The 25,203-nt window shown below is 52.8% G+C and overlaps 1 protein-coding gene across 1 annotated transcript in view; it reads left to right on the top strand.

Moving 5' to 3' along the window:
- The window catches only part of LOC142590142 (meteorin-like protein), a 64,008-nt gene that overhangs the window by 16,365 nt on the left and 22,440 nt on the right, over positions 1-25,203 (top strand). Inside the window, exon 3 of the mRNA XM_075702026.1 lies at positions 1,303-1,492. Within this exon, the coding sequence (XP_075558141.1) occupies positions 1,303-1,492 (190 nt within the window). The remainder of the gene's footprint in view (positions 1-1,302; positions 1,493-25,203) is intronic.

The following is a 25,203-nucleotide window of genomic DNA, read 5'->3' on the forward strand; positions in this document are numbered from 1 at the left end:
GCACCAATTGCTTAACTCACCGACTCCCTGGAGTGTAGCGGCAGCTTGCGAGTTTCGTCAGAGAGGAAGCAGCAGGCGCCATTGTCTGCGGCTCCGATCTCCCATCGCGTGACGTCGACTGAATAGAAGTCTCACGAGAGAATCAGTAGCCGAACAGTGGGCGGGTCCGCCACCTCCCTTCTATGGAATATGAAGCGGTCATCTCGCTACAAGTTGGCTGATACGAGCCCGTACATATACGTATACGCTGAGACGGGGGTATACGCACGATCGAGCTTGTAGAACATGGCAACCACTTGATGCTCATTACCCGCGAACTAACAGCGTCTTTACGTGAGACAAAATTCAAGCTTGGCTTGTACGATTGTGCTTTAATAAATATGGATGAAATCTTTTGCCACTGCTGGCAGTCTTCAGCTCCTGCGATGATGTTGAAATTTTCTACGCGCGTACGTTTCTTTTCATTTCTCTGTGGGCAAGGCGTCAAGACCTCGGTGCGCATAATTCTGCACAGTACAATGTCAAATAAAATACACATATAAATGCACCTTTGACACAAATAAATACGAGATGAAGCACGCGTACCAACGCTAACACGCATGCACACGCGTAGTTAGCATTACACAGAGCTTTAGAAATATTTTCACCAAATGGCTAAGGGCGCGGAAGAAGTAGGGTTAGTGACACTGCGCCATCTGCAGACCCTGAAATATACGCTTGGGTTCCTCCTTGTGGAAACTAGTTGTAAGCGTATACGCTAGGGCGCACTATTTTTAATACCGCTGTGCGCTGTTACGCAACTTCTGGCGTGACGCTGCCTCTACAAAGCAGAGACACTTTAAGAGTAATTGTTTAAGTGTTCTCAGTGAATTGGCGTTTACGAGGTTGCGAGGCAACGCTCACAAATGGCGTCTGCGCTTCAATGAATGACTGTCCGCGCATCGCAGCGTCACACCTCCTCTCGTCTATTCTTTTTTACCGCAACCAGTGTCAAAAGCAACCCTCGACTTCTCTCCGAAATAATAGAGAGATTTAGTTTAGGGGACGCAAGTGCCTTGTGTATACGCAAGAGCTATAGGGGCGACAGTAGTGCGCATGCGCAGACCCGGAAGTAGGCGACTGCGCATGCGCAGTACCGTCCCCCCTAGCTCTTGCGTGCGCAAGCCGCTTGCGTCCCCTAAACTAAAGCTCTCAAATGAAGTGCGTGCGATGGAACACCCGGGGCACTGTAGAAGAGCAGAGTGCTTCGAGGTTTTGCACGAGGCGTTGTCTAAATGCTGTCGTCTGCGTTCCCCCTTGCAGGGTCAGTCATCGCCGCGCGGAGCAGACGACGACGAAGTGCGGCGCTGCTTCACCTCTTACAAGGGCCAGGTGGCGCTCTTTCTGGAGGCCACGCCCGAGACCAATCACCTGCTGAGCAGGGACACTTTTCGCCTCTGGTACCATCTCACGCCCGTGATGTCGCAGCGGGACCTCGAGGACGAATTGGCCGGTGAGTAGACGCCGCTTGCTTCCTCTTCTTCCCTGACGCGCACGATGCGCGTCGTCTGCTCGACTGGTTTCTGTGTTCGATGGCGTCCTAGAGCGCACTTCCGCCTGTCCCACGGTCGATGCCAAGCCCGTTTTGAGAGCCACTCTGTCTCGAAGAGGCATTTTTTTTCTCATGGTCAGCGAGTTTTATGATTGTTCGTCGTTGTTGTCACCGGTGAGAAACACAACGAGGCAGGTCTGCTAGCGGTTGCAAAGGTCATTGCAGGAGCCGCAGGGAGGTGCGTCTCGGCGGTGGTGTGTTTGGGCGCATGCGCAGTGATGTCGGGGTCGATAGAAACTGCGACTGCGTAGTTTGGAACTTTAGCTCCATCGTAACCGTCATAAGTTACGACGGATAGAAATGGTGGAACAGCCGAGGAAGTCTCGCGAAATCTCGTCCTGGCGGGATTCGGAAGAACCGCGACGTTTGCATTGTCGCCACGCCACCATGCCGCCGGAGTTGCGAGTGGTTTGCAAATTACCAATCACCCTTACAAGATAGATGACACAGCAAGCTCTTTTGAGTGATTTGTTGGCGCAAAAAGCACATGGCTTGCGATGGTCCGGTACAGATCAGCATAGAAGTTGCGGCACTCTGCTGCTGCGGTCATGTTAATTCGAGCATCCTCAACGGGCCCCAATTTTTACAAAGACTGCATTCATGCATGTTCGACAACGCGTTGGACTTGACGGTCGCTCTTTCTGAGCTCATCCCGTTACATTTCTTCATCGGTCCTGCGTACACTTCTATGCGCATTGACCGCATCCCCCCCCCCCACTTCCGGAAATAGGACGGGGACGGTAGCGTCGCTTCGTACTGGCAAGTCTCGATCCTTCGCACCGCCAATCTCTCCCGTGGACGCGAGAACAAGTCAACCCTGCGAAATTTGCTCTGGCTTCCGTGTAGCGGATCTCTTCTTCCTGCCGTGTTATGTTCCGCATCTAGAAGAAACAACCTGTCCTCCCTCCGTTCAGTGTCTTCTGCCTTCTACGGCAATCGTTCTTTCCTTCTTAACTCGAGACACACCGTAAGGTTTCGCGTATGCGGGGTGTTTCGGCGCAGGCCCATTGTTGGCGGTTGAGCCAACCGCCCGAGTGTGGCCGGCTGGACCACCGGGAAAGAGGAAGATGGAATAGCCGGACGGCGAGGAAGAAAAGAAGAAAACCCGACATGATTGGACAAAGACGTCGTGTAGTGCCAGAGGCAGCTTAAATGAAAAAGAAAAGGAGAGGAAAACGATCGCGTTTGGGAGGTATACCGCCGTATGGGAAGGCGCTGCGCGCAGCAAGCGGAGGGCCGACGCTGTCGGCGCCACGTTAGTCCTAGCAGCGAGCCGCAGTGTCTCTCGACAGGGGGCGTAGGCTCAAAGAGAGTGCGCACGCGCGGTTGTCCTGGCTCGCGGCACGCGCAGCGTCGGTATCTCCTGTGTTTTCCTTTTGGCGTTGTCGTTGTCTTCTTTACCTCCTCTGGCGACGAAGCACGTGCGTGCAGCCACCCGTCGTCTTCATCGTCCGCGCCTGCTTCGTCTTCTCGAATTCCGTTCGTTGTTCTGGGCGCCCCGCGACTTCTTTTTTTTTTTTTTTTTTTTTGGGGGGGGGGGGGTCTAGGGGATTTCAGCCGGGGACTGACGCGGGCAGCGAGGGCGGGTGGGCGTTGCGCAGGCGCGGGGGAGGCTGATCCGGCGCGCGCAAAGCCTTCTCTGAACCCTGCCCCGCAACCAGCACTAAGAAAAAAAGAAAGGAAGACGTAAGCCAGTGTGTGCGAAGCCAGGCATCAAGGTGGTCGCGGTGCGGTGCAGAGAGAGAGAGAGAAGCGACGGGATTTCGTTCGGAGATGGTGCGGCGAGGATTTTCTCCTTCGCAGCCGGTCGAGAGAGAGGCAGACGGGAAGAGAAAAAGAGAGAGGTGCTGCATCGCAAGGCAGGCACGTGCATGTAGTGCCTTCTTTACGTTCGCGCATCCCATATGCGCGCCGGGAGGAGGCGCACGAAGGAACGGGAGACGGAAAAGTTAAAAAAGAAACGAGAGAGACGAGAAGAACAACAACAACAACAAAAAACAGGAAAAGTTGGCGGCATGAAGGGCGTCGGTCGTCGCCGTTCAAGTCGTATGCGCGCACGCTCATCTGCGTTTCGAGGAGGGGTCTTCCTTCCCGAAGCCGCGGCATCGTGTGCCTGAATGCCCGCTGCGTTGCGGGGGTCAGCTGTGTTGTTGGGGTGCGGTGGCGGCGGCGGTGGTTGCTCGTATGGGCCGGTGCTGCGGAGGAGAGTGCGGCGGCGGCGTGGTGGTGGTGGCCGGTCCTCTTTTCAGTGCCCGCGCCGGGATGGGCGGTGGTTGCCCAGCGCCACACTCTGAACCGGCGGAAGACCGGCCGACCGACGCGTCTTTATTATTATTATTATTTTTTAATGCGTTGGCGTTAGGAGTGTCAAAGTGGAAAAAAAAGTGTCTGTGTTGTTTGGAGTGGGGTGCGAAGCTGGTCACGTCGTAGAGGTAGAGAGGTGACGGGAAAGCTTGGAAGGGCAATGTAGTGAGCGCGGCTTCACTCGTGAATCCGGGATTTCAAAGAGTTGCGCCGTAATGCTCGCGTATTTCTCTCGTTTACTGCTCAATCGTCACCCGACTTCTTTCAATGTAGACCTCGACGCTATCTGTAGGCGCTATGGGCGCGTAGCTTGCTCGAATTGATGCCTGGCGGCTTTGGTAGCGTGTGTGAATGAGATTACACCGACGTGGGCACCGCTTCTCGTTGGTGCCCTCCCTCCCTTTGCTCTGCCAGCACCATTACGCGGAGGTAACTGCTTGTCTCACGCTGAACTCCAATCGTTCAGAGTTCTCCGTCTGCCCGCGATGGAGTGCACTTTTCCTCTGCTTGGCACCGAACGTAGGCGGGCTTACTGCGCTCAGGTAGTACGAGAACTGTAGTAAACGGGAGTCAGTTACTCCCTCACGAAGGAGTCCGACAGCACTCCTCTTGTTCCCAGGGTGTTAACAACAATTTTGCACGTTAAGTGATATATACAGTAGTGTTGAATGTTTTCTGCCTGACTCCCATTTATCATCCCGCGAAGGCAGGTATAGATGCCGGCATTTTACGCTTCTTCCAATGGCTCCGTTCTGGCGGTAAAGGTGAAGTAAGGATTGGTAATGCGTGTGGTAAGGATTGGGCATTCGTTAATGATTGCGAGGCGTGTTCGAAGCAGTCGCCTCTGATAACTGCCCTGGTATTTCATTGCCATTGGCACCGACATAGGACACGGCAGAGACACGGGCTTACATCAATCAGCTGGATGGCTTTGCGAAGACGTAATGCGTAGCCAGCTGTGCAAGCAAAGAACACAGCATGAACACGCTTAGTTGAAGGGACGTGACTTACGAGACATGTCGGCCCGCATTATTGACAGCCCAGAATACTCTTGATAACCATGCTCCCTGGACCGTGGCCTCCGAGATGGGTTGGTGCACGACGCGTAATCTCGGAGGCCACGCTTTGTTTCGAAACCTTCGCGCATTGTTGTAGCGAAGAATGGAGCTCGGGTCAGGTACTCAGTAATGAGAGCCGGTTGCGTGTTTCAGAGTAAGGAGTAGTAGAAGTGGTGGCCCAGTGTGGCCCTACGGGTACTTATCCCTACGTTCTGTCGGCGTCGCGCGCAGAGGCTGGACAGTGGAGGAGCGCTTCCCCTCTGTTCCGGTTGGCCGACGCAGCGCGTAATCTTCACTGCACTACACGGAGTGTTGGCGAGGTGACGAAGAACCGGATGAAATAGAGCATACCCGTATCTTCGCGTAAGTTATCTCGTCTCGCAACGATCGGATTGAATCCGGAAGCCCGGACAACGGTAAACACGTCTAACGTCCTTGGCCAGTAGAACCCATAGGCATTTCAAAACTTAATTCAAAGCCAAGAAAGAGTCAAGGATGTGATTAGTTTCGCATCGCTTCTAGCGCTAGCGCGTCAATTGCCTTGACGTGATTTTAGTCGCTCAGTGACCTCCGCTTTACGCAAACGGTGCTACACATGGACCTGGCGTTTACGGCCGAAACGAGCTGTCTCAACGCTTCGGTCCTCGAAAAGCCGAAAGCGGCGAGTTGGTCGTAGGAACGTCGAAACCGACATCATCTCTTCCCCGCGCACATTCGAATCGCATATAGAGACCGAGTGCTGCATCGTCCTTTTCGCTTCGCACCGAAATAAATAAAGAAGTCGGGAGTGCCTTGACCTCGATCGCTAAGCCAACGGCTGCGTGTGTGTATATATGCCCTTCCGAAAGTCCCCCTCTTCGATCACCCGCTCTGTCGTCCCGCTGGGCAACCTTGCGCAACGGAAAGCGTAGCAGACGGCAAGCAACGCTTCATTCCGCTCGCGGCCGGTCTCGGCTTGACTTCGGGGGGGGGGGGGGGGGGGTGTCCTCCTCTCCTCTTTCCTCGGCTTTCGTCTCTTTGCTCTCGATGTTGTGGATGTTGTGGTACTGCATGCATCCACCTTGCGGTCGACCAGTCTTCGATGCGCGCGCGCGCGTGTGCTTCGTTGCGGCGTCGTTCGTGTTGCTTGGCGGGGCTGGCTGGCGGGCTGGTCCGACTCGAAAGGAAGAGACCAACCGGTTTGACGCCGTCGCTGCTGCTGCAGCATTCGGGGGTTCTTCGGGGCCGCGTTGCTGGGATTTGGAAGTGGTTTCCGAGCCATCCTTTGCGGAAGGGAGGGCTGGAGGGGGGGGGGGCGGTTTGATGCGAAGCTTTGCAGGGATGGCGTTTGGAAGTGGGGAGCAAGAAGGGAGGGGAGCGGTGGGGGGGGGGGGGTGCGCTTGGGGATTTGCTGTTGGTGCGGAGGCGGCGGTGTGTTCGGAGAGGAGATTCGAGGCAGGCTTTACTGGTCGGTCGTCAATCCGCCGCGCTTAGAAAAGTGACTTGCGGCGGCCGCGGTGTGCGTCTGCTTTGAATGTTTTACGTTCCGCTATTCGCGTGTTGTGTGCGTGCGTGCGTGCTTGTGCTACGATAAAGGCTTTGAGGAGGGGCGCGTCGGCTGCTTTTGGGGTTGGTCAAGAAGAGAGAGAGAGAGAAGGAAGGGCAGGAACGAAGAACACTGTATTCTCGCACATGGCTTACAAGGAAGAGGAGGGTGGTAAGATTGGCGGCGAGGAATTGAAAGACGACGTTTCGGACGAAAGGAGCGATTTTCACGCGCGACCGACGCGCGCCGGGAAAGGGGTTCCGCTGCTCGCCGGCAACGCGCGCATAGCTATGGGAGGATGCACGTGGTCTTTTCTTTTGTTATTGTTGTTGTTAAAGCGAATCGTAAGCAAGGCGAACGCCTCGGCGATGAAGTTGTGTGGACGGTGGTCTCTTTTTATGGTTGGGTAAGCTCCGATCGGGTTGGAAACTGCGAGACTGTGCTTGTGGGTTCGTGAGGAAGATAGAAAAGCACATTCGAACGTCAACTCGCAAAGCTAAGCATGGATACGTTCTTTATGTTGTTTCTTAGCGCAAGCTTTCGCAGCTGCGGCTCTTTCTTTTGTCGTTCAGTGGTTGTTCGATGTGCTTGTTTTGCTGCTCTGCGTTCACTCTTGCTATACTCGGGAATAAAGGTTTAACGGCGAACTGCAGCAATTAGGGAGAAAGAAACCAGGGCCCATCGTTCTGAATCCGTCAGTGGCTATCGGAAACTAGGCTATTTAGAGCGCATAGGCGGTCGTTCCTGCGGCGACCGTCGGCGTCACTTGTAACCGAGCGAACGAGCTCAGCGAAAGATGAGAGCGAAGGCAGGGAGCAGCGGGTGATGAAAAAAAAGCGGCGAGAGCGAGGAGGAAAGCGGAGAGGAGGGTGCAGCGAAACCACGAGGCCGAAAGCGGAGGAGGGTACGGTGAAAGGGTGAGGAGGAAAGCGGAGTGCCTAAAGGATAGAGTTTCTCACTATAACACCTAGAGGGAAATCTGGCGCCACCGTCTATGGCAGTTTCTTAAGGGGGCACCGTGCCGTCATGGGAATGACGCTATATATGTGTCTGCGAGGCTCACGTTGGCTGGTGTTGTAAGTGGCTTCGTCTAAAGCGTGGATATGGCTACACAAATAACGCGTTCTCAAAGTAAAATCTTCATAAAATGTTTCAATTCACGCATATTAAGTCCTTACTCACCTACAATGCATGACCAAGCGAAGAAAAGCAAGAACAGACGACAAACTGTTTCAAAGCAAGCACGAACCTTGTCGTCTGTCCTCCAACTTTAGCGGCCCGCTGATACTTTTTACGTAACATATAATCGTGCACGCAATAACAAGTTCTCATAGTTAAGCAAAACATGTTTTTGCGTAATAATAAAGCCAAAACAGCTTTTCACGTGCTGTTTTAGTAGAAAATGAATCATCGTGAAAGACGGAACGGTGCTTGCCAAGCGCGTCTTCAAGGTGTCCTGTCTCTACGAGAACGATGCCAATCCGAAGTCACAAAATACCGGCATTCCCATGCATACCACAGCGCAGCAGCGCCAGATTTCCCTCTAGGTAATGAAGTGAGAAACTCTATGGTGCTGGCGGCGACTGGGCGCGGGGCGAGCGTGGAAACAAAACGCTGGCGTGAGCTTCGGAGCCATTGCGCATGCGCGACTTCGCCTGCGGCGCCACCGCCGCTAGCGGCGGAACACGGGCGGCGCCACCGCCCGTGTTCACGCTTTCTTTCTGAACAGTGAGCGATGCAACCCGTGGAAGTAATTCGTGTGCCGCTGTTGCTAAACGAGCTGCCCGAGCACGGGCTCATCGCTGACGCAGAGAGCAGCCTGTCGTTCAGAACCAAAATTATTTGCCACCGTATGTGGCGAATTCAGAACACCTAAAAACAGTGGCGCTCAAAATTCGCGTTAGAGGGGAGTATCCTAATAATCGTCGGTGAATTTTGTTATCTGCTCTAAAATTGCGTTAAAGCTGGCCGTTAAACGACTGGCTGCTTCATGAAATTATGGCGTCATTGAAGTCTTGGATCGATATCGGAATGTACGCAATCGGCGGAACGGTGCATAGTTATCAGAACGACGCGCACCAAGGACGACGCTGCGTAAACCATAATCGCTGTACTAGTCAACGGGACGCTATAGGCAAGGTTGCCTAGGCGAGTTGCCTAACCGGGCGCTAACAGTCTCGCGAGGGTCGACACTTTTTTTTTTTTTTTAACGTTGCGGTCGCAACTTTGCATGCTCACTATATACCGCTCCATATCTGGGCCCGCGGCTCAGCCCGGAATTCGTGGTCCCGTCGAAAGATACGCGCATCTCCTTCTCTCTTCGTAACGACATTCGCGAGCTTTTCGAAAGTTCGCTCGCGGCGCTCCCGGCACCCAGAGAGTCCTGTTCCCACGCGCACCCAAGGCCGCTGGGCGACGCACTGGCGAGCTCTCACACTTGACACCGATTCTCGATGTAAGCAGCAGCAGCAGCGGAGGTTGAGGAAGTTTGTTTCTTTCCCCGACGAGTCCTAAGCCCGATGCGTTCGTTCGTTCGTTGGTCAGTGGCACAGTCTTCCCCCCCGAGATTAGGCCTATAGTGTGCGGGTTAATTGGCTCGTGTATCATGACGCAAGCAGCCTCTTCCTCGGTACCCTGGCTGGCGCTCTCGCGATGACTTCTGGCTGTGGCCGCGACAAGGACAACTCGGCTTTTAATTGCGGAACATTTCCCTCGATATCGATCAGACTTGCGCGATTATACTTAAGGAAAACGAACATGTTTGCGTGATGGTGGGGTGGAGGGAGAGGGCGGGGGCCCATTTTTGGGTCGAGACTCCCACTTCTGAATTTGAAAAAAAAAAAAAAGTCATACTGATACGGTCAGTTGGGGTAGCTGGAGAAGTATGGGAGAGGCCTTTGCCCTGGAGTGGGCGTAACCAGGATGATGATGATGATGATACGGTCAGTTTTGGCGGGAACACAAACGCCTTAATGGGGCTTGATTTTTTAATAGTCAAAACAATATGTATGAAGTAGCAGACAGGGGAGAGAGACAAAAAAAAGGATTAAACGGAATGGTATTGTTTAGGAATGCGATTGTCGTCAAGTTTCCAATATTAGGGCATACCGTAATCGCGAGAGAAAGAAAAAAATGTCAACAAATTTTAAATTACGTGTTTGTGGACTTGTTCACAGGAGCTGCCTCCGTCAAAGCCCGTAAACCCCACCTGGGGAAGCAACATTCGAGTAGCTAACGTAGCCTACTTTTTTTTTTTTTGTAGTAACGTCACCGATAGTTTTACTTCGTGAAGGCCGTGCTCACCGCATTCCGAAAGCACCTTTTCGTGTGCATTCTTGTACACCTTGTACGTTGCTTTTGCACATTTAGCGGCGACGCTACGCTATACGCTCTCTTCCGACAGCTCTCGTGTTCGCGCGAAGTAGGCCTGCGTCGATCTATTCCTCGCACGTCTTCTCTTAACAACGAGAGACTCCGCGAAATTAGTCGGGCGTGACGGAACAATTGCGTTTCCGCCTGGCAACCGCCACCGCCGACCACCCTCTCACGAACCACTTTCCTCGCTCCCCGTTGGATGTAAGGCCGAGCGTCGCATATACGCGCTCGTTCCGGGGGTGGCTACTTCAGCGGCCGGGCGCGTGGCTTATTCGCGTGGTCTCCCCGCAACTGTTCTCGCGACGGAGATACGTACCGGAACGTTGCCTTTCGTCCTTGCGTCGGTGTCGGCGAGATATGCGACTCACGAACGCCACGCCCCAGCCAGGGCCGGGTGGGGAGGCCGACCGATTCTTGTCGCTGAGCCCGCTAAAACACACACACACACACACACACACACACACACACACACACACACACACACACACACACACACACACACACACACACACACACACACACACACACACACACACACACACACACACACACACACACACACACACACACACACACACACGAACGAGCCCCCTTTTGCCTACCGGTATCAGTTATACATACGCGTGCTCGGCGCCATGCAAATTCCGCGGATTGCTAGAAAGCTTATCTCTAGTGGGACCCGAGTCGTTTGCTGCTCGAGTGTGATTTATAGATACGTGCGCGACGGAACGCGGCTCCATTGTGATCAGACTGGACTCGGAACTGGCATTAATAATAACACTGGCAAAGGCGGCCAGCTTCGGCGATGTCGCTGAAACCTTCGTACAGTTTGTGTGTGTGTGTGTGTTTTCTGTCTGTACGCTCCTCAGGACTCAAGCACTTCAAGGATTCGTTTTCTACTCGTATCTGGGCCGGCGCAACGTATGCGAGGAGTTATTTAGTTCGATTCTGTGACTTCGTCGTCGTAACGCATTTCACGAACGGCCGATATACATGCAAAGGTCCTAACGTTCTGCTTCTTGAACCACTGATGAATTAGAAGGAAAAGCAATAGACAAAAAGGACATGTGGATGGCGAGGCCGTACCGAAGTTGATGTCTTGGAATGGGACATCGTCTATTCTGTCTGGTCTCCTTTCTTTATTTTACTTATTTGTTTCCTTATGTACGGGAACGGAAGGAAATCTGTAAAAAAAAAAAAAAAAATCCGCTCACATTTTGCTTGTACTCAAAGAGTTAAAGAGTCAACCAGCGAATTTCTAACAACCTCTCGTACAGCACAACGCCCCAAACGCGAATAAAATACCTTGAAGTCCGTGACGTCACGCTCACTCACTTTGGAGTGCCGAGCTTTCGGCGCCAAATTCGAAAGCTTTTTGTCCGTGTATTTATAATATATATATTCCCATGACGGCATGGCGTCCCTTAAGAAGCTCCCATATGTGGCGTCAGTTTTCCTCCTAGGTGTTATAGTGAGAAACTCTCTGCCTATACCACGTGTGCTCCGTCACATGACGAGGTGCTTGAAAATCGCGTGCTGGGCAACGCGGGGGAGGGGGGAGGGTGCAGACGTCTTGCGTGTCCCGCAGTGACTCGAGATGACTCGAGGGGCTGCATCGAGCAAAACGCACGGTTGGTGTCTGACTCTGAGTCCGACGCCGGGTGTCCATTTACGAGCGGGCAACAACGGAATTCGCCCGCCATCGCCGCCTCCTCTCTTGCGTCCCAGCTCGCGTGATGTCACCCGAAGCCCGTGCTTGCCTCGCGAATTCAACGACCGGTGCGGTTAGCACGTGTGCGCATGTTTGTCCGTTGTTGTGACGCCTCTGGGGGGAATCGAACGCGACGCAGTGCGTTGGTCGGACTTCGCACTCGGCGAGAGACGTTCGCTGGCTGCTGGCCGCTCCTCGCGTTTCGACGGCGCATTCCAGTCTGGAACCGCCTCCGCATCGTCCGTCTGCTGCAGCTGCCATGGCTTTGGTTTTCGATGGCACGGTCCCCCCTGCCGTACGTGGGAATTGGGAAAAGAGAAACCTCGGACGGTCAAATAGCAGCAGGCGTGGCATTCAGTTCGCGCCAGCAGGTGTACACTTGCGAAATAAGCAAAGCCAGGAAGATAAACAAAGCCAGGCGTTGCGAGTTTTTGATTTCCCCCCCCCCCCCTTGTTCATTTATCAGCGAAGCTGTATACCTCTACCGTCCAAGGAAATTTTCGTGTCGTAAGCAAAAAACTCCCCATACGTGGGCCGATCCCGGAGATAGTACAAAACGGCCCGACCAGCAGTGGAGGTGGAATTCGCCATTAAGGGGCCCACATACACAGCTTCGCTGGTCATCATTCTTCACAGAGTGGGAGGGCACTGATACTTTTTACCCTGTTTGCTGCGCTTACGAGATCTCACTTTGATCTGTAAACACGAGCGACTCGTGTCTTCCCTGTCTCATACGCAAAAACCCACAGCTGCGTTGGCCCAGTCTCTGTGGCGCTGAGCGCAGGGTCGCGGGATCGAACCCCTAGCAGCTGGGGCCGTGTGGCTACTTGGAAGTGACGCCGAGGAGGAATATTAAGCCGAGCCGTACTAGTAAATTACGGTCCTGCATTAAGAAGACGGCTACTCTTTACCGTGACAGGAGTCTCGGTGAAGCCAGAAAACACGCAATGAACGAATTGGCGGGTGGCGATCGCCTGTTCGAAGTTCACGCACTAGCCTCTTCCGTGACGTCACCAGATTTTGACGGCGTCTGCTCGGAGTCTCGTTATCAGTTTATCTGTTAAAGAAGTACTGTAAATTGGAATTCTGGATAAACAAGACTCAGAATGTGGTTTACCCAGATTGTGGGTTAGGAGGGAAATTCAATAACCGTATGTTGGCCTTTTGTGTGTCTTTAACAAGTCGCCGTGCTCTCCGAATAGGTTTTCTACATGGGATCAGGACTTCAGAAGACTGTCTCCAGTAGGTGGTTGACCTGTTTTCAATTCTCACTAAATCATGCAAACGTAGATGTAAACAAAAGAATGAACAAAAGAACAAAAAAGAAACGCTATATAATGCGGCACTTTCAGTTGTGGTCGACAGCATTGTCCGCAAGGGTAAAAGGCGTACAGCTCGTTCCGTGAACGCAAGACCTTGAATGTTCACTGTAATCAACGAGGCATTTACTTTTTTTTGCTTTCTCCGCAATAGTCGAGCCGAGATCGGTGGCCTTGTTTTGTCGGTGGGAGTTTGTATGAGTATCTTGAGAGGGTACAAGCCGTCGCCGCGATACGACTGCTCCGTTGCAAAAGAACAAACATGCACGTGCGCTCCCCCCGTGCGTGGGAGGGGCGTTCCACAAAGTTCGTAAGGATAGAAGCCCGCGATAAATTGTTTCGCTGCGCTAGCAAGCCTCAAGAACCACAAAACCGCACGGCCATCTTAGGACGGGTATTTAGGGGGAGGTGCTCAGAACGCGAAAGAAAAAGAAAGATTGTGATCCCCCTTAGCGTTATCATCTCGGAAAAGCCGAGCAGAAGAGAGCAGAAGACAAACAACCACAGCGGCAATCTTCTGCTAGTGGGTATCTTAGCAGACGAAAAGAACGCTGCTGCTGCGATCATGGCTGCAGCGCCTTGTGACGCACGTGTTCCTCCAGCGGACGTGGGCGTTAGAAGAGATCGGGCTATTCTCTTTGCCGAGGGCACCCCCCCCTCCCCCTCCCCCTCAGGGGTGCAACAGGTCGTTCCTCGGGGCGCCTTGCGCGCGAGGCCGTCGAGACTGGTCAGTCAGCGGGGGCGGCCTCTTCGGCTCGCTTGCAGACCGGACTGAGCCGGGCCCGGCCCGGGCGAGGTTAGAGGTCATGGCGGGCTCGCCCAGCCGCTCGCTGGCTCTCTCTCTCACTCACTCACTCACTCTCTCTGGGGTATCAGTCGCGCGCACGCTCATGCCGCGCGCGCGCGCGCGGGCTAGCCAACCCTGGACAGCAGGGTACGGTGCGCGGGGCATCGTACGTACGTACACCTACCTCTACCGCGGTGTGGTTGCTGGTGCCCGCGGTATCTTCTCCCACCACCTATCGCCATCTCTCTTTCTCTCTCGCCCACATCTAGCAGGGCACAAGGCTTCTCAAGTGTATGCTGCGTGCGCGCTTGTTACCGGGTCGTTTGTCTTGTGCCTGTTTTTATCCCTGCGTCTCTGCCGCCTCTCCTTGCGTTTGGTTGTTTGGTTGCCGTCGTCTGCTTGCTTGCTGCTGGACGGCTCTTGGCCGTCGTCGTCTGTTTCGTCGTTGACGTTCGTCTGCTTCGGTCTTCAGTTTTTTTGTCCGCTGACTTGTTTATCGGGCCTTAGTCGTTTGTCGGTTTCCTTGTTGACCTTAGACAGCTAGGGCGCTGTTCATGGTTTGCAGTCCTTTTCTGTCCCTTTTCTTTCTCCTTCGGTTTTCGTCTGCTATTTTATCGCGTACTTGCTCGCGTTGCGCCTCTTTGCTGTTGTCTCTTTCGTTGTTGACGTTTTTCTGCTTGGTTATCGTTTCGTCTGTTCCCCAGCGTTGCGAGTCTTGTCGTCTGCGCTTTGTCTGCTAGCTTGAAACGTAGCAGATTCTAGTTAGCGGTCACTTCCTTCTTGTGCTCACTGGAATGCTCTGCGTGCTGCGCCACCCCGTGGGCAAGCGTTGTCCATTACTCGTATCTGCCCGTGCCAGCAGCACAGGTCTCGCCTTATCTTTCAGCACTACTGACGCGACAAGACCCACCACGGTGTCGTCATGTGCGCCTTTTGACTGCGTTATTCGTCTTCGGACATGTCTTCGAGTGGCACGTTTCGGTCACTTTCATTCTCTTCTTTTGTCGCCGGCTTCAGCAATGGTGAAGGACTAATGCGCACCCGGTCTGTTAAGTTCACGTGATCTTCCGCTTGGCTAATCTGCCAAGGAAGGTATCAGTTGCTTAAATTCTTGCAGTCTTTTCTGTATCTTTGTTTTTTGGTCTCTGGAACTTCTCATGTTGTCATCGATCGCCTCTCACTTTTAAAACTGTTTCTTTAGTTCTTTTCGTTTATTACTTTTTCGTCCACCTGAATGTGTGCGCTTGCCTGTTTTGCAAGTGCACACAGATGGCGCAGGTGACATGAGGTGTGGAGTTTGCCGATGAAAGGTTGCTGACGTACGCTCATCTGTCTAGTTGCGCGTTTCATCATGGCGGTTTCACGTCTAGCTTCTCGACCTTCGGCCTTGTTCGCAGCACGTTTTCTTCGTCTGTTCGAAGCATTGGGCATTGCAATGCATTGGGCTCGACCACTCGGCCACCTTGAAACGTGCTTCGTTACGAAGTCTCCGGTATAGACTTCTGGCAGTCATTTCTGTCTCTCCCGGCCGTGGGCATATATATCGGCACTTGCAACACTCGCACGATCTGTATCTTCATTGACTCATTTACACATCGTCATTGACTCATTCACACGTCCGAGTTTTCTTATTTTAAACTGCGTGTAAAGCGGGGTGTCGGGTTCTTTGCTGTTATAGTTCACGTAATTATCGTTCGTCTTTCCTTTTGTGTTCTTAGCAAAGTGGCACGCTGTGGCTCTGGGAAGTCGCTTGGAACTTGCACGAAAGAGAAGCGATAAGACGCGTAAACGAATGTCGTGACTTTTAGTAACGCGCCGAGGAAACGAGGGTGTACACCGAAAATGCAGCGAGAGTGCAATGAAGCAAGGCAGCGACTACATAGCCGGTTATACGGCCTGCGCTTGGTCCCCGTGGCTGCGCGCGCGTGTGCGGTGCCCACCGATTGCTGGCGAGCGCGGCGTTCGGGAACCTGTTTTCTCGAATCGCTCGCCGCCCGAGAAGAGATCGCTCGCCCAACACGCGCTGCACATGCGCTTGCTTGCGAGGTTTGCGCGCGCCCGGCGAGCTTCGTATGTGGGGCGCCGGGTCTTCGGGCGTCCGCCATTATTGCGCGGAACACCCGTGTATATACGCACTCGGTGGATCCGACGCACGTGTGCGAGTCGGGTGATCGGAGAAGCTTTTTCTTTGACGTTTACTGAAATGTCTCCCACTTCAACGCAGCTCAGCGCTCCTTGCTTAATAAAGGTAATAATAATAAAAAAAGGCTTCGTTGTAAAAGCGATGTCATCCATTAATATAGAACCAATCAAATGCCCGTATCAGTTTCCTAGACAGCTTCGCCACAGGTGGAGAAAGGTTCTTCTTGGTCCTGGAGCATCGAGCCCGGGGGGCGTATTCTGGAAGAGTCGACCTAGTGGACTGTCCATTTCGGCCGCTGCTCATTGGATGCAGTTGTACGAGAGAGGAGGAGACCAGTGGCCCTAGCCAATGAGCAGCGGCCGAAATTGACAGTCCACTAGGTGGAGACTTACATAATACCCTCCCCCCCTCCCCCTGGACTAATGCGCTTCCGCGAGGCGGCCATTCCACCATGTCAGCTTACCTTCCGTTTCTCGCTGCAAGCGAAGTTAAAATATAACGTACCGTCGATGAGCAGAAGTATTGTCATGGAAGAGAAATGTAAATAGCATGGGAGAAAGAAAAAGGAGGGAGCATCGCGCTACGCGATTGAAGCCAGACCTCTTGGCCCAGCACGTGATCGCACTTCAAAGTGCGCGGTTGGTTTTATGGCGAGTTCGGCAAATCGCACCGGTGCGATTTGACCAATTCGCTATTAGTGTTCCCGCTCTGCTGGCAGAGCCACGGCAGCGCAACCGAACAAGCCCTCACCGAATGAGAACTACTGGCGTGGCTACTCTTGTTTTGCTCTTGATTCTTGCCCCGTGATCTCGACGCAAGCGGTCACCTGTTGGGCCGCCACTAAGCAGAGGAACTGGCTTCACGGAGCGCTCGCTTGCCAAGGCTGGCTGCGTGACCTTAATGATCCCTCCTAACTTTTTCCTTCCTCCATTGTAAATACGGGTGTATCTGCAGGCTGTTATACAGATTACCTACGGCACATTTACAAGATATTAAATAGGTTTACGAGAGCTTACAAGACAGCTGGTGGGACTTCTTGCCAAGGCAAACGGTCGTCATAATTGTCCCCGTCGACCACCTTCCGTCTTCGTCGTCCTGTCGCCCCTTAACAATCTTCTTCGAGAATTTACGCGGATTTGGCCACCTTTGGCGAATGCCGAGTGACGCAAAAACCGCGACATGCCGTAGCTACTCGAATCCAAGCAACTCGCGCCCACCGTAAAAGCCGTACTCGCAACTCTACGGCCGCAACGACGCCGCAACTCCGGTTTTCTTTTATGCATCCCGTTATGCATATGACTCCGGGCGCTTTACGAGCAGGCCTGGCCCCTGCGCAGCTCCTAAAACCCGCGGACGCGACCACTGCGCCCCGCACCGCGTCGACCGTTCATTCGCTTCGTTGACCGTTCCCATGAGCGCCGACGACATCAAAAGCGTCCATGACTCACTCGCATGCAAACAGCTCGCGTCAGCGCTAGACTCGGCAGTAGGGTAGGGGAGATGATGACAGGCAGGCCGACGAGGGAGCAGAGGAAAATAAGAGAGAGGCCGCCGTCAAAGCCGGGGGTTGGTGAAAACATCAACAAACATCGCAGAAAAGCGTTGCTTTCCCGACCCGGATGCAAGGGAGAAATGACGACGTCGTCGTGGTGGGGCGGCGCGGGCGATGGCGGCAGGCCGGTCTTTTGAAAAGCAGACGAAAATGCCAGGCACGCGTCATCACACGAGATCTCGTTTTCGCTATGGGGTTAAGCGAGAAACCGAGCAGACGACAATGTCGCGTGTCGCGGCGGCGTTGATCGTCTGCCGTCTGCTCTATCGCACAAAGCGAACGAGAGAAGGAACGAAACCGGTCACGGTTGTTGGCACGCGACAGTCTGCGTGCGTGCTTTTAATCGCTCGCGAAGCAGAAGCGCTATTTCCGATGCGGGCCGCAGAATGCAGACGACTAATGCAGGCGCGCGTCATCGTGCGAGATCTCGTTTTCGCTTAAGGTTGAGCGTGAGACAGAGTAGACGGACGACCGTCGCGTGTCGGGCGGGGGGCTGATCGTCCGCTCCCATTTGCTGCTTGGCGGAACGAATGAAGAACAACCATGGAACAAATACGGTCCCCGCGGCCGCCCTTTCGGCACATGACCGCCTATAGTGGTGTAATCGCTTGGAAACCGAAGTGCTCTGTAGTTCTTTGAAGGGGAGGGAAATGCAGACCAAAAATGCAGGCACGCGCCATCGCGATATCTCGTTCTCGCTCGGGATTAAGCGAGAAGAGAAGCAGACGACAATCGCGTGTCGACGGGCCACGGCCTTTCCTTTGTCTGGTCCAGTGAAAACGAACGCGGAGCAGACAGTCACGCTTTTGGCACGCGACCGCCCGACTAGTCGTGCTTAACCGGTCGAAAGAAGAAAAAAAAAATAGGAGAGAACGGAGCGATGCAGTGACCCCCCCTTTTTTCTGCGTTGAGTGGACATAGAGAACGCGAAGAAGAGAATAGAGCGGCCAGTTGGAAAGAGGCGATAACGTAATTGAATCGCGCAGGACGTACTGCGGTACAATAGCCACTTTTGCCTCACGCTCACCTTACTGCGCGTGCCTCGTCCATGACGTCGGCTGACGTCATTCAGGGGGGGGGGGGGGCGAGGGGGCTTGGTTATCAATCCCGTCGTGCGACAGTCCTTGCAAGCTCGTCACGCACGCGGACGATGATGTCACCTGATGGATCTAACCAGCAAATAAGCCATTTTTGAGACCATTTCGATGCGACGAACTGCTTTTTTTTTTTTTTTTTCGAAGGTGGATGTGAGGAGGAGGATGTATGTGTGAAGAGGTTCGTGTCGTCTGTGCGAACTGCACTGAATACGTACGATATGCGTCAAAAGTTTACGGACCCTGAGTTTCGCGGGAAAACTCAGTTTATGAGCAGGTGTTGCGCTCAGCCAGTACGACCGCGCAGCGTATGTTGCTTACATATAATAGTACGGACTAAAAATCCGAATTCACTGCTGCCTGCAGAACTTGAGGAAATGTTCAGCTTTCCCTGAGGTCCCGTGATCTGTAATCGTTTGACGCCGAGTGCACATTTGCATCGGCGAAACATCTGAAGTATGTGCAACAGGTGGCACTTTCCTTTCCTCGTGTAGGCTCAGGTCAGTTTCAACGCTATGTTGATCAACATAAGAAAGGTACACCTGAGCGCGTGCAGGAAATAGCCTGCGCACTGACCAGTGCTACCGCATGCACGTAACGACCCAATCAAAGCCTATGATAACGGCGGGAAGTACACGAGAAAGCCGGCGAAAATGGCGGCTGAGCGCACTGGCTACATCAGCGGGATCAGTTGCGACAGCAAAGGGGATGGTAATCGGCGACCCTAATTTTAAAGCACTTAGTATCCCGGCGGGTTCTGCCACAGCGACCGATACATCCCTCGGTACGTTAGACGCAGCGGGAACCCCCTCCCTCCCTCACTCCCTCCCTCCAAAAGGAACCATCCATTCTGTCGACACTTCCCGACGTCCCCTTAGTGCCTCTAATCGCTGCAGCAGCAGCCGACGCACAGACCCACAATAATGTGCACCGCCTTTACTGTTCGTTCAAAACAGCACCAACAGTGCACGCCCATCCCTAAAAACTCGTAAAAAAGGTGGACCTCTCGCCTTCTTTCTCCCTGTGGCAGGGATGTGCCGCTATGCTTTACGATCACCTCGTAAGAATGGCTGCGTTCTTTTGCGGCGCTCCTCTTCCTAATTGGCCATCCCCGAAACGCCTGGGGGCAAACCAGAAGGACCATCCGAACGACGTCGACGATTTTTTGAAAGCACTTCCCGCGCTTTCCCGGCGCGGCGCAGTTCCTGGTGCGTAATGAGCACCCGCCCTAGTGCGTTGTCGTCTGCTTTCTTTCTTCTGTACGTGATTTTCTTTTTGTTCTCTCCCTTCTCGCCCTTTTCCGGTTTTCTGTTCCCTGTCCCACCGTTTCCCGGGACTAAGCCGAGGGACAGGAAAAGAGAACGAAAGTCTTGTTCCTATTCAGCTTCATGGTTCCTTGCTTTGCCTCCATGGTATCTGGTTGGCAAGCGTCGTCTTCTTCAAGAAAGGGTCGCTTGTGTCGTCTGCTCCCGCACCCATCGTCATCTGCTTTTTTGCGGTCAACTTCCTAGCTAATCGCTTTTCCTTGCGGTTCCCCCTACACAGCGTCGGCGCTTTCTTTTCCCGCAAACACTGTCTTTCTTTCTCCCTTCTTTTCTTCGTCTGTCGATCGCTCGCCATCTCTACCTCAAACACGACTTCGAACTGCGGGTTCCCCCACTGCTTTGAGGTCTGTCCCCATTTTCGACCGTTTCGCCCACGACGCAGTGGAAACGGCCGCCTGCCTGCTGACTTCCTCATCGCCCCGTACGTTTCCGCAAACTTTCTCCAACTTCTGCACTTCAGTGGTCCTTTGTTGGCGCGGTTTGCGTTGCAACGAGTGGCGTTTTTCAGCAACAAGGACGCCTTGCGGGGGACAGTTGACGGGAACAGAAGACAGCGACCATGACGCGCCCTGGCGGTCGCCTCTCTCCCGTTTTTCGCGACGTCTTCTGTTGCTGCTGCTGCCAGTGATTGAGCATTAGCGACGGTCGAGTGGTAAAGTGTGCAGCTGCGTGACAACAGTGCGCTGCTGCTGCTGGCGAGAGAGAGAAAATAAAAAGGGGTGACGTGGACAGACGCCGGACAACAACGCTTGGCCTTGTGGCTTCTTCGGCCTCCCTTAATTGGATTGGCGCCGCGGACCTCCCGTTGTTGACGGGCGACCCCGGCGAGAGAGCTGGAACATAAAGAGAGCGTTGGTCACGCGCGCGTTCGTTCGTCGGGGTGACGTTGATGACTTGACAGGCCATCTATTTCTCGCCCGGAGGTCGTTGCGTCCTCCGACTAGCGGGGCGTTTACACCTTGAATGGAGTCCCCTTTGTGCGAAACGTTCACGTGCTGTGTGTCATCGCTGAGGCGACGTTTCCGCGAAGAGACCACCACCACCACCAGCACCGATGTGGGAAGCCGTATAGTAATAAGCGAGGTGACGTCGAGAGCTTGCGTTTGTGACACCGCGCGTGTGACCCGTTAGGTTGATACTTTTGACTAGCTTCTTGAAGACTTAATACCGAGTCCGCGATAGTGATTTGAAAAGCAGCGACGCCCCCCCACCCTTTGTTCTTTTTGTAGATATATCCGATAGGGTTGTCGTTTTTCACAGATACGTCTGTCTACTCGGTAGTTGCTTCAAAAAACATGAGAATCGAAAATATCTATTAACCTTTTTGAAAGGTACGAACTGTTACAGAGCTATTAATATGCGCCTCCGTAAAACTGCTTTGCCATATTCAGTGTCCCTACTCTTAGAGTCGATTAACTCGGTATTGCCCTGCAATCTGCTAACGTCCTGGTTAGCTTGGATGGTACAGCGATATCGCCTCTGAAAGGCGTTGATCCCGGGTTCTATTACCTGGCGAGGAAGAATTCGTTTTCTTCTTTAACTGAAACCTTTCTCTGAGGAATTCGCGCGGATTTTCCTAGTAGAACCAGAGTCCTTCCATGGTTGTACCTTCGTTCGACCGTCGGGTGGATCACAGCTGGGTCACTTCGATAAAAACTTCCTCCGCCTTATGGATGCTCGCAGGACCAATTTGCTCAGCATATTGACACTACAAAGCAGAAGCCCCTACATATAAAAAATTCCTGCATATTACTTTGTTCGCGATGCCTCTATACTCATGATCAGGCAGGAAGCACGCTCATAGTTTTATCTGTTTAATGTACTGCCTATGTTGCCATCATGCAGGGTAGATGATATGTCACCTCCGTTACTCAGATATTGAACTTGAGAAAAAAGAACAATATTATTTTAAACTTCTTGCTAGTACATTTTAGCTTCAAAACGCGTGTCGCGGTCCACTCTCTACAGTCTTTTTTTTTTATTCTAGGGTGCCACTAACGTCAACTTCACCAAAATATCGCTTTAAGTAAATTTGTCACAAATGAGTAGTATATACTACTAAAGCAATCTTGACAAAGCCGCAGGGCCGGTAGTTGTATAGCTTTCTTGTTTATAGCCTTTAAATGGCACCTAAGCAGACGACGTGTGCACCTGGTGGTTTTCGCAAGTCCCAGCACTGCGCCTCCGAGGTTTTTTCAGCGCGCCGCGGGCGCCGCCTCATCTCGGAGGCCATGCCAAAGAACCACGAACTCTAGGTTATGCGTCACTTCCGGTGAGCGATAATAGCATCATCATATTTCTTTTTTTTTTTTTTCAGTTTCGGCGTCAGGAAATGCTATTCGTGCAAGCTTTCTTTTTGCAAGCTAGGCTTTTTACGCGGTCCAAAATTTCGTTTGCAGTTGGACTTTAATGTAACGGCATTGGAATTGAGAACTTTCGCGTAGCACCGAGCAACAAACACTTCCACCGGAAACGGGCAGTCTCCGCCATTCGAGTCCCCGCCTTCGATCTTGTTACCGTTATGCTGTTGCGCCGACTCGCCATATGGCCGCTGGTGCACGCATCGGTGGCGCTGGAATCTTCAGAGGAGCGGCGGAATGCGACTCTAACCACCACACCGCCGGTCGCCGTCACCCTCGCAGTTTGCAAACACGTCCGGCCCTCCGATACCCCCCCCCCATCTGCACGGTTCCCAGCAAACTTGCGGGCCCAAAAGCGAATCATCCTTCACGAAAAAAAAGAAAGGAAAAGTGAAATGAAAAAAGACAAGCAGCGGGCGCGAGTTTCTGCCGAACCCCCGAATCTGCTAGGTGGCACCACTGTACGGTGTTATTTGGCGTTATTAGCAGGGGCTTCCTTTCTTCATCTTCTCTAGGTCCATGGGGACCTTTTAACTTTGCTCATGTATATACATGTACGTTTCTTTAGTACTGGAGAGAAGGGCGGTTCGAGCGGGAAAACTCTACTCGGCCAGGATGTGCTCCGGCGGGCCGGACGGGCGGTGTGGGCAATCGCTTCAAAGAACCGAAAATGCCCGCTCTCGTGTGTCGTAGTAAAGAAAAAAGCGGCAGTGGGTTATTCTTCTGTTGTTCTTTATTGTTTTCTTCCACGCGGGGACGCTCGCACAACGGCTCTCTAACTACCGCCCTCTCCGCACCCTAAAATTCCTCCTCGCCATTCTCTTGCTTTGCCCTCGCTTAACATTCCTCCCTACTTGGAGTCCTCTACCTTCGTTTTACTGTATTTTGTCTGCCTGCATTTTCTTTTTTTTTTCCGTCTGTTTTTCGTTGCAGACGATCGGCTAGCTTTTCGTCTGCCCGTAACCTCCTCGCAGACGACTTTTCGTTTTGCCCACCTTCTTTTTTTTCTTCTGTACTTTATTGCCTGACCCTCGCTGTACTAGGGGAAACCAGAGTTGGCGGGGTGTTCTTGGGCGGACCCTTCTATGTGGGAGGGAAGTAAGTTTTCGGCATTTTTCATTTGGCTACTTTTTTTTTTCCTGATTTCTGTCGGCCCCTATCGTCGGCCTGTGACCGTCCCCGCCCTTGGCACACGCGCGCCGCCCTTCACTACATAGGCCACCGCGCTGTTCGTAGCACCGACCGGTCGACCGGCCGTCAGCGGTGAAAATGGAGAGAATTGCCCCTCAAACAAGCTCAGATACGGTTTTTCGCGCCACTTGGGCTCTCCGTTTCTTCCTTTACGTCCTGGAAGAAAAAATATATACTGTTCGAGGAAACTGCTTCTCAACACTGATTGGTCTTTTTACTCTTCCGCTTCCGTCCAAATATTGTTGAAACGACGAAAGGAATTGAAGTGCAACTGCGTCTTGCTCTTTTCGTAGTGTCTTCTGGAAAGACGCTCGCAGATGTTTCGTCTGCAACAACTTCAGTGCGCCTAAAAGTCCCACGACCAGATGGGACTCCTGCGAGATGCGCAAACCTCTGCATGCCCTGCGCGCACGGAATGTTGGGAAATCGTGTTGACAGGTTATATCAGCGCAGTTTAGCGGCAATCGAATGTTTGTGAGCTCGTGTTCCCTCAGTATGATGGGGTTCTAGCGAGGTTGTCGTTTCATCCTAAGCGAGCGATTTTATTGGTCTTCCGCAATGTAGAACGGTTGGTACGGTTTTCGTTCCTTATTTTCCTGCTTGTGCACGCCTATATATTATCGCATTCATCATCGTCACCATTGACAACAACAAAGCAATAAGTACGGTGCTGGCCGTTCCCCCCAATATATATATGTGTGTATATATATATATATATATATATATATATATCACGCACTTTTTCGAACAAGCACGCACGTCAGTGATGATAAATGACGAAAATTAGCCTTTTAGTTCCTCGAGAACAATAGGGGCAGGCGCTCGGCGCTCCTACGCCGACCCACACGTGACGCTTATCGTCCACTTACTAGGAGGTTCGCGCGCTGTTTAAGCCTCGGCAACAGACTCCCTAATAGGCTCGCGAATCAGCAGACGGGGTCAAGACGAGCAGACGACGCATCGCCAGACGGCACCATCTCTGGATCTTCCTCGCCTCCGCATTGCGTTGGTGGGTGAGCGCGAAAAAAAAAAAAAAAAAAAAGCCGCCATTCTTGCGAGAGAAAGAATAAAACAGAAAACGTCATGCAGTCGACAGCCGAAGCAGACTAAGAAACGGGTGCAGGCGGCCATCTTGAAAGTTTCATCTTACCACGCAGCGTGGCGCGCGTAATGCTCGCCTGAGGGTGTCTGCCCTTGTCGACCGGGTGCCGGCTTTCCTTGCGTTTTCTTTCTTTCTTTATTATTTCGATGTTTTTCTTACACAACTGTCGTGCCTGTCTGCCCCGCCTTTGTAGTTTTCTGTTCTTGTTTCGGTTCCCCAGTCTCGTTGCAGACGACTTCTGACAGCGCGCATGCGTCGGATCTTCGCGGTAATGGCCTCGCTGTTTAAGTAGTGACGAGTGAACGACTAAGCGAAGGGAGGAAGGAAAGAAAGAAAGAAAGAAAGAACGAACGAACGAACCTGTGGTGCGCAGGCGCAGTTCCAACTTCGCCAGCTCTTGTTCTGTCGACAATCGTGTACAGCGGAAGTGCGAAATCGACTTCAACAGAACACTCTAATGCACACACACACACACACAAAAGCCTGCCCTGTGCAACACAAGGTTGGGAAGAAAAACGCGCATAGCAGCCGCTAGCGATTTGCCGAGAACAGTGATTAATGTCGTGTGCGCATTGGAAATATTGTTCTAGCCCCTGAATGTCAACCGAGCATAATTAATTGGTCTCTCTTCTGACCACCATTTCGTAAGTCGTTAAGGTGAGACCGTTTGTCTATAGTGGAAATTGAAGGACTGTGGGGATGTCCTTTAAACAAAGTTTGGCAATAATCACGCTCGTCATACACGGAAGGCTCTGCGGTCGAGGTC

Source organism: Dermacentor variabilis, chromosome 8, assembly GCF_050947875.1.
Source record: "Dermacentor variabilis isolate Ectoservices chromosome 8, ASM5094787v1, whole genome shotgun sequence".
NCBI classification, from domain to species: domain Eukaryota; kingdom Metazoa; phylum Arthropoda; class Arachnida; order Ixodida; family Ixodidae; genus Dermacentor; species Dermacentor variabilis.